The 9,644-nt window shown below is 50.5% G+C and overlaps 1 protein-coding gene across 1 annotated transcript; it reads right to left on the minus strand.

Annotated features, from left to right (window-relative positions):
* Positions 1-1,510: 1,510 nt before the first annotated feature.
* On the minus strand, positions 1,511-8,937 carry SPATA19 (spermatogenesis associated 19). Its single transcript, XM_048827208.2, is given in 9 exon segments — positions 1,511-1,596; positions 3,726-3,810; positions 5,452-5,529; positions 6,093-6,184; positions 7,495-7,611; positions 8,576-8,632; positions 8,746-8,834; positions 8,837-8,921; positions 8,923-8,937. Coding segments are annotated over 8 exon segments (609 nt in total). The 3' UTR covers positions 1,511-1,596; positions 3,726-3,734.
* Between the last annotated feature and the right edge of the window lie 707 nt (positions 8,938-9,644).

Here is a 9,644-nt window from a genome sequence, read left to right on the forward strand (position 1 = left end):
ACACACAGCCCCCTGTGCCTGCGAAATCCATGACCCAACACACACCTTGATTAGCTTCATCAGCACCGTTTAGCTACACTAATGGCTTGGTCATGGCTGAATGACCTCATTTGCCATTCATTTCCCTTTAATCCAGCATGAATCAGTGCTCCCTGTAACACAGGTGCAGCAGGGCACTGGTTCCCCCCTGGGGCTCAATCATGCGTGGAACAAAGCTCCATTTGAGCCACTTAATGAGTTCACTCCTGCCAGAGGCCCAGAGAAGCTGGGCTTGTAATAGCAGCAATAATGGCTTTGCCCTCTTCCTCTCCCTGTCGCAGGGCTTATTGTTTTTGCCAAACAAGCAAGAGGAGCAGCTAGTGAGGGAGCAAGGATGGGCGGCGGGTGAGTCCGGCCATTGTGCAATGCTCCATGTGGGGTCTGATGGGAGGGATGAAAGCAGAGGGACTCATCAACAGGTTCAGGGTCCCAGAGAAGGAAGTAGGGGGGCGGAGGGGAAGATGGTGGTTATAGGGGTGGGGAAGGCAATTACTGGACAAGGCAGCTGATGAGTGACATTAGACTGCTGGTTTGCTAATCACGCTGACCAATATGGCCTCATGGTCTCCATGCCCGTCTGTCCATATCAGCTGGTGCCTTTTGTCTTATACATAATCCCTACTTCAAAGACTTTGCAATCGGCCTTTTTGTTCTGTGATTGTACACCACCTAGCACCATGGGGTCCTGGACCCAGGGAGTCCTAGGTGACACAATGACACAAATAATAAAAGAATAATAATTACTATGAAGAGCATCAGGGGACTTTTCTACAGCAAGGTTTTTGTACAGTCCTGCCAGCATTGCTCTAGCTACATGGTGCGCAGAGCAAGGAGGATGGCAGGGAAACCTCAAGGATTGGTTTGCATCTGCTGCACTTGCAGGGATGAGAGCACCCCCACCTGGCCATTTCAGGCTAGACACCATCCATTTGATCCAGGAGTTCATTTCCCAGGCCCCTTCCCACTTCAGTCCCTTAAAAACATTTCCCACTGACACTGATAAAGAACCATGATTTCCTCTTTCCCTAACCTCGGTCCAGCCTTGAACTGTCAGCATCTGGGGCAGGGTCTGTCCCTTCTTACATAGGTGGAAAGCACCTACGGCACTTACTACCAGGCAAACAGAAGAGAGGGGGCAGGCAGGCAGAACATGGCAGAGGAGGGGAACCTCTGGTCTTTTACAGACATGCATATTCCCTTATTCGTCTTTCGTCTCTCACGTCCTCCCTTGCCTTCCCCTATACCCATCGGCCCTCTTCTTTCTCTCTGCACTGCCATCTTGCAAGTAAACATCCCCATCTTGTGGGCAGTCATTGCTAAGCAGGCCAGAGAGCCTCACAGACTCCCCACTCGAATACCGCTTCACCTTAGAGCAGGGTAGACAGAAGCACAGCAGCAGACCAGGGTACATTCTACATAACAAGTATCTTTATGACCAGCTCAGGTTTACGAAACAGGAGTTAACACTAGGTTCGCCAGATTTGCTCTGAAATGGTTGGAGGAAAAACTTCAAATGCAGCCTGTCTCTGCAGCAGGAGCCCCAGGCTGGACAAAACGCTGCAAAAGAAAATGCAGGAGTGGTGAGTAAGAGTTACAGCATCAGATGGGCCAATGGGACAGGACCTTAAGGAGGTAAATGGGATTAGCGCCTTGCACCAGGGATGACAAAGCACTTCCGTTATTTAATGGGTTTTATGCCCTGATTACCATGGCCTGGGGGCCCATGAAAAAATTCAACAGCATCGCTCCAGGCCAGGTATTGCAAACAGTCCTCGCCAGCCTTAGTACATGGATCTGCAATGATTGACAGGCCAACGAATGCTTCATCGGGAGGTGAGACCTGGCACCGTACCTTACAGGTCAGAGGAATCAGTCTCTGCTGGATGTCCAGGGAAAGCGTGTTCCACATCCAGGGACCCTCCCCAAGAGTGGAGCCTGGCTGACCTCAGCATCCCACTCACTAATGATTTCTCACAACAAGGGTGCTGGAATAATTTGTGTAGTGGGAGGTGCTGAGAACCATTGAACCAAACTGTAAATAAACCCTGTCTATGATGGAATCCACTTCAAGCCAGTTCCAGCACCTATGTCTCACATAGTAGGGGGAAGAATACTCAGTGGTTTGAGCAATGGCCTGCTAAACCCAGGGTTGTGAGTTCGATCCTTGAGGGGGCCATTTAGAGATCTGGGGCAAAAATTGGGGATTGGTCCTGCTTTGAGCAGGGGTTGGACTAGATGATCTCCTGAGGTCCCTTCCAACCCTGATATGCTATTATTCTAAGCCTCCTTGCCCCATAGGAAAGACAAGGATTCTTGTCTTGTGTCGCACTGGCACGGGAATGTCAAAGCCAACGTCTTCAAACATGGCCACCGAGGGGCCTCAGCATGTGGCTGCCCAGCTCGGCTCACCTTAAAGGGTTCTGAGTTTCAGAGCTGCTTAGCTAGTCAGCTTGGCTCAGGCCATGGCAGGGCCCAATATCTTACTGAAGGGATCAGGCTTTGGGCTAGATTCTGCGCTGAGCCTCTTGGGAGATATCATGCAGGAGGGGCAGCTGAGGAGGAGGATGAGAAAGGTGGCTTTGAAGCACCTCTGTCTCTCCTGGACACTCCCTGCTCCAGAGGGCAGTACAACCCCCAGCATAAGCTAGACCAGCCCTGGAGCGTATGCCAGAATCTATTGCGTTTCTCTGCAGGTGGAGATTTGCCCTGGGGCCATGGCAGCTCCTTCCCCTCCCCTATGTACCACCAGAGCCAAGGCCAGAACCCGGCATTTGACTTTGGGGGTCAAGATACAAAGAGACCCCAGAACCATCGGCATTTCCCCCCACCCCCGCTGAATTCTTGGTGAACAGCCATCGGGGCCCATTGAGAACAGAAAGCAAAGCAGGACAGAATCACCACTTATCAGCCAGGGCAAAGTAGTGTGCAAGGTCCAGCCAAGCATGCCCCAGACAACAGAAGAGAACCTTGGTGCCTTCCCTCTGGCCCTGCCCTCACAGATTGACATGGCCACGAGCTGCTGGCCGGGATGGCTTCCCTGGCCACAGTCAGGTTTTGACAGGAAGCAGCTCCAGGTAGAACTTGATTTAGGTGGGCTGACTCTCAGCCCCCTGGGTGGCTTAGAATGCCAGGGGACACGATCCCAAACTGGCCAACCAGGATGGCATGGGACCACGTGCCCTGAGGTTCCCCATAGAAGAGAGAAAGCCAGAGAGGTTCCACTGAGCCACCAGGAGGGTTCAACTTTCAGATGCCCCGGGATGCCTAGGCCAGGTGTGACATGAGGTCACAACTTGTCTTGCCCCAGGTCTGCAGCACCAGCAACAGAGGCCAGGAGGGAATCTTGGCGTGATTCACTCTGGGGAAAAATCACTTTTATTTGTTATCCTGACACTCGCTTATTTGGACCTACATGTCTCAGTACAAATGTTAGCCCTTCATCATGGACCTAAGTTTACTTTCAGCCCAGGAACTAGCTGGGGGAAGCCAGCTGGTGAAGCAGTGATCGGAAGAAACTCAGGGCTGGATTAAACTGGAGAGCAAGCTCCTTTCTAACCTCAGGAACAGAGGGTTCACTCTGTAGGGTCAGGTCTATGGAGGTGGCAGGTTTGAGGAAGCTCGGAGCACTGAATCAAGGAATGAGTTGAGACTCCTCTCCAACGTCCTACCTGGCCTACATGCCTTACCTGCTGTATTTAGCTCGAAAGGGTGGCTCGGATATCAGTGTTCGACCTGTTGTTCTGCATTGCTTGAAGCATGACCTGGGACACGCTGAAGAAACAAGTTATAGGGAGGTGTCAGACCCAGCAATGCACTGGGGAGAACTTCTATCCATCCATTTCACGGTTTTGCACAGGTGTCCATCACTGCAAGATCTGAGTGCAGGCCAAAACCCAGAACGTGCTGCTACCTAACTGCAGAATTGGGGTTCCTGCACCTGGATGGCATTTAGGGGGATCTATATTTCAATGTCCAACTGGTAAAAGCATCGAGAAAGCAGATGTTGCAGTTGAGTCTGCAGAGGGAGAAGCTAGAATTTGATGTCTGCCGCCAGATTGGATCAGACCCACGGTCCATCTAATCCAGAATCCTGTCTCTAAAAGTAGCCAGAACCAGATGCCTCAGAGGAAGGTGCAAGAGCCCTCCAGCCCCCACAAAGGCCTCACCCCATCCTCAAATCACTGGAGCCTGGCTTAAACCCTAAAGCAGGGAGTTGTTATCCCTTGCGAAATTCTTTTCTTTTTGCATTAACTAGAACACTGAATATTTTTCTTATCCAGAGAAATGTTTGGCCCTCTTTAATTCTTTAGTCTCAATGGCATCCTGTGGCAATGTGTTCCACAATCTAATCACATGTTGAGAGAAAACAGTATTTCTTATCAGAGTTGAATTTTCCACCTTGCAATTTAATTGAAAGTCCCCTTGTTCTTCTGTTGTGCGAAAGGAGACAAGGGGTTAATTTCCAGCTAGAAGAACAGCTGTAGTAACACGGTGACCATTGGCTTGATCTCTCTAGCCAAAGACGACTCTGGATAGCCAAGGAACTCGGACTCTTCTTCTGGAAGGACACCTAGTTTCGAGGACTTTTGTTGGATTTCCAAGGGGTGACAAATCTGAACAGCAGCAAACATGTCTGAATTCTCTCCCTATTATGGAGGCCTGGCAAAGTTTTCACTAGGGGCCCATTCTGAGTATCTGGCTACACATCCATATTTTTAAGGATCAGCAGAACTTGAACCCAGACCTGCAGGGCTGCTCGGCAAACAACATCCCCACAGTGCCATGCAGCAGCAACTGTCACCTGGCCACTCCCGGCAACCCACAATCTGCAGAGGCTCAACACGACAGGAAGTTCCACCTCGAGTGATCTGAAAGCGTGGTCTAAGCAGTCCTGGTACGCCTCTTTGTCAGAAGAGCCAGCAAGGCATACCAGGATGTGTCCAGGCGACAGAGCTAGCTTCCACGACCGGCTTGCTTCTCTGTTTCTGAGCTCCCGGTACTGATCTCGCCTCCGATTCCCGAACGACCCCTGGGATCCCGACCCCATTACCTGGTATTGCCCCTCAGCTGGATTCTTGACTCTGTGTCCAGCTCGGATCCTTATCTTGACTCGAACCTCAGCTTGACTCTTGACCCCGATACTGGCTCTGGGATTCCAAGCGCCTACCCCTAGTCCTGCCGACCTTCTCCCAGGATCCTGACAATATTACCCAAGGGCTCCACCACACTGGCCCCACTCCAGCACGTGCCTAGTCCCACGGCACACAATCCAGAGTGCTCAGCACCGAGAGTGTGAGCTCTTTGAGGCAGGGACTGTGTCTTACAGTGGATGGGGGCAGCACCTGGTGCCTTTTGGGCGTGACCTGAGTATGGGCTGGCAGGTGTTTAAAGGACCTGCCAAGAGGATCTCACCTGTTTCGCACTTGTTCCAGCCTCTCCCGCATGGCTTCATTCCTGATGTCACTCGATACTCGATAGACCCGGGTGTGACTGCAAGAACCACACAAGTCCATTCAGGTGGTTTTATGATGCTGGCCTGGTCACCAATAAAAACCATCCAGCATGCCACCCAAGCCCAGCTCTGCGGAGGTCCCCAATCTTTGTGTTATCCCAGTGTACCCAATGGGAGGACTGTATCCTCCAAGATAAAAGTGCTCCTCATTAGTTCTAGTAGAACCTGAGAGATCAAAATTGCTGACATGTAAGCATGATGCTGTAAAAGGTTGCGATTGGTTTTGTTTTTTCTTTAATACATTGCAATATAGTGGCATATAAACTCCACAGCTCCACGACCAAACGCTGCCCACTTTGGGCCAGATCCTCAGCTGGCGTAAATCAGCACAGCTCCACTTCGTTCACCGCAGTGATGTACACCAGCTGAAGATCTGGTATTTTGGTCCAGGCCGGAGCATCCTGGCTCCCACTGATGCTCATTGCCTTCTCTTTTCCCCACCTCTCGCTTCAACGGGGCTTCCGCTTTCTTACGCCAGCTCAATACCTTGCAGAATCAGACCCTTTGCCTCTTCCCAGGGGATAGGTACAAGGGACTCTACCTCCATCTTATGAACTGGATCTTTGTCCTCTCCTCCAGAAGACCGTGGCTAGATGATGACACTGGCAGTTTCGTGCTAGAGACTTGAACAGTCTAGGAAAAACGGGGGAGAGCAGATCTTATTATTCACAGCAGCAAAATCTTGGCATGAAGGGAAATAGAATGAAATGCAGCTCAGAGTCTTAACCAGGAAAAAACAAAAAGCCCTTTACTATCTACTTTGTATCAGCATTAATGAGATCATAATGGTTAATGCCAAATGCAGCTGAGCAGTGCCTATTACTGCATTGCATTCAGGGGTGACATTTCAGTTGTGTGGAAAGGTTGCTTTTCAAGTTCACGTGGAACATAGGGGGAGAGCAGGATTTGCCATACCAGATCAAACCACTGCTGAAGCAAGTCTGTATCCTGGCATCATTATGCATCATAGGGAACCACTGGTGTGCATGGTGAAAAAAACCCAACCACACACACAGTCCCTTGCCTTATATGCTCTAAGAGTCTAATCTAAAGTCCGTGGACGTCAAATGGGAGTCTTTCAGTTGATTTCAATGCACATTGGACCAGTCACTAAATCTTGCTTCTGGCAGAGGTCAATTGATGCTTCAGAGGAAGATGAGGAAAACCATAACACAATTACCTATCTGTATATAATGCTGTCTACACAGGAGGATAAGCCTTCCTCAAATTATCGGATCACCTTGTACTTTTGTAGCTGATATTTGATTAGCCCCTTAAACTGCAGAAGAAGGAGGAAACAGTGAGCCAAACCAAAATGAAGATGGGAATTACTGCTTGGGAAGTTTGTCCTCTGTGGAGAAGGACTCCATTCTAAGCAGCAAGGGCCAGATTTTCAAAAGAGTTCGGCACATAAGCGGCAGGCCGGAAGGAGCCGGCTGCTGAGCACTTTTTGAAAATGTGGCCTTTGTTTGGAGGATGCCAAAGAGGGAGGAAAAAAACTCTTGAAAACCTGGCCCTGAATGGGAGCAATGAGCCCTTGGGAACCTGGCCCAGCTGCCTAAGGGGTTTGGTGTATACAAGGAATGTCTTAAACCAAGTTCCAGGGGATGACAGACAGTCCAGCCATCTGTAGCTGCTATGGTTTCACTGGCAAAGCCAAGCTTGGTATCAACAGCAGAAGGAAAACAGAGTATTGTTTCCTATTCTGTTGAAGTTCTCAGACCTCACCCACTGTCAAGGTGTTGGAGCACCTAATGCCTCCCTGGTGTAACCCCACTGGACATGCTGGCCCATCCTACCCATAGCACCATGAGAGAAGTGTGTTAAAACTAGGGATATGCCACACGGACTCTGCTTCTTCCACCTTGTCCTGTACAGCGTCATAGGACGCATCCACCTCTCACTCCACACACCGCCCCCTGGATACTGTCCCAAGGAGATACCTGTGACTTTATCATTCCTGAATCTTGGCCAGCAGAAAGGGTCACTTTGGTTTCTGCTTTGGTTTCTGCCTTGTTTTCCAGTTTCTGCTTAAAGATCTTGGAAGCTTCTTCTTCAATCTGAAAGAGAAGCAAAGTAGTAATATCTTTCCTAGGCAGCTTTGCCTGCAACTCCTGAGGGAGAGCAGTGACTAGAATGAACTGTGCAGGTATCAGACCTCAGTGGCTCTTAGGCACTTGGGGTTTTACTTTATACTTCTTTATAACTGAGGGCTAATAACAAAGCAACTATCCATTTAGGGAAAAACACTTGGGCCCCTTGCTTCCCAGCAGGTACCATCCCCTCTTCGGAACACAGAGGGGTGGAAGAGTGGAACCTGCCACACCAGTCCTCTTAGAAGGCTAGAATGTAGTCTCCTAGCTGGGTGTGTATCAAATAAGAAGATCCACTGTTAATGTCTGTTGAGGCAAAGTAATTACCTCAGAGCCTTTGGCTTAAAGTACTCTCCAAAGTCCCCAGAATACCATCAGGGACATTTAACAGCTGAGGATCAAAAATGCAAGCTCTTCCACTGTGTTGTGGGACAGTCTCCTCACCAAGATTTTCTTTTTCATAACAAGGGTGGTTACAGCCCCGATGTTGAGCCAGATGGGCATGAGAACCATATTTCTTCCCTCCGTCCTGGTTATCATCCAAGTACCAAGGCACCAAAACCAGGCCTGTTTGTCTGTACCCATCCAGACAACCGGGCATTCAATGTGGTTACCTCCTAGTTAGCATCCAGGTAACCAGGCATTAAAATCCAGGATGCCCCCACTTAGCAGCAGTGTATTTCTGCATCAGATCCAGGAACTGATCCTGCCCCCGACCCCACCTCTAGGCTTAGCAAGGTAGGTAGGTATTAAAATCCTCCCCAATTCAGTGTCCAGGCACTGAATTGATTTCACTGGGGCTTAGTGCCCCCCTTTACCATCTGGGTGCTAACACAGTAACCCGCTCCCTGGTTACCGTCCTTGCTGGTGTCTTATTGGCTAGGATTTCACTAACTCGGGCATGCTGCTACTCTCTGGCTCTCATCCTCACCTTCCTCAGCCAGTGCTCTAGCACGGACAGCATCTCGGTCTCCACAACTTTAATGTCCTGCAAGGAATCAGACAGGGTGAGGCTGGCATGAACCCTGTGCATTCCCCCCCGGCCCCAGCCTAATGGGGAGCTCACAGCTAAGCCAGAGAATAACCCCATCGCCTCCTTACCTGCACGCTGCTGGGTGGGAACCGACGGCCAACCGATTTACACATCAAGATATACACAGCCCAAGAGGAAATAATCATCCTAGGGGACCGTCTCCCCTGGGAGGCGAGCCCTCCCTCAGCCTCAGTTCCCCTCTTCCGCAGGAACTGGCCTCTGCAGTCAGACTCCTGGTTGAGGGGGCAGCATTGTTGCATCACCAGGCTCCGTGACACAGCAACCACCGGCGCTGTAACAATGGTAGGTGGCAGCAGCCAAGTGCCTCCCTGTGCAGCCCCCCACGCCACTCATAAAAGAAGCCAGGAGGAGGCTCCTGTGTTTTCTAAGCAGGGATTCTCCCTTCTGAAGCCCCTAAGCCCTTCCTTGGAAGTTACTGGGCTCCTCCCCTCTGTGGTATGTAGGCCCCCCTCACCAGGGGTGCTGAAGCACTGCACCGGTTTCCAAAAGCACTTAAGGGAGGCATTAGGTGCCTAACTGAATTTCAGTGGCATTTGGTCACTTAAGTCCTTTCAGCCCCCAGGCTCTATCCTCCCAGCCCCTTGTCAGGGAGGGAAGTGCTCTCTCCATTTTACAGATGAGGCAACTGAGGCACAAGGTGATTGCCCGGGGTCACACATGGTGTTCACTGCTGAGCTGGGAATTGAACTCAGGTCTTACAAATCCCAGGCCAGAGCCCTGGGGCCCTCCAACGCTTTCTGTGGCAAGTGTGTTTACTGGAAGATATTTTACACCTCGTGGAAGGTACGAAGGAACCCCCAGGTGCTGCAGGAAGGGGTGGTGATCCACTTTCTACGGACTCATCATTGAGCCAATGCCCCAGCATAGTGCTCAGAGGCACTGTGCTACTGGAGGTGCCATCTTTTCCACAAGATACATAAAACTAAGGCACTGGCCATTAAAGATC

This window comes from Caretta caretta, chromosome 22, assembly GCF_965140235.1.
Source record: "Caretta caretta isolate rCarCar2 chromosome 22, rCarCar1.hap1, whole genome shotgun sequence".
NCBI lineage: Eukaryota > Metazoa > Chordata > Testudines > Cheloniidae > Caretta > Caretta caretta.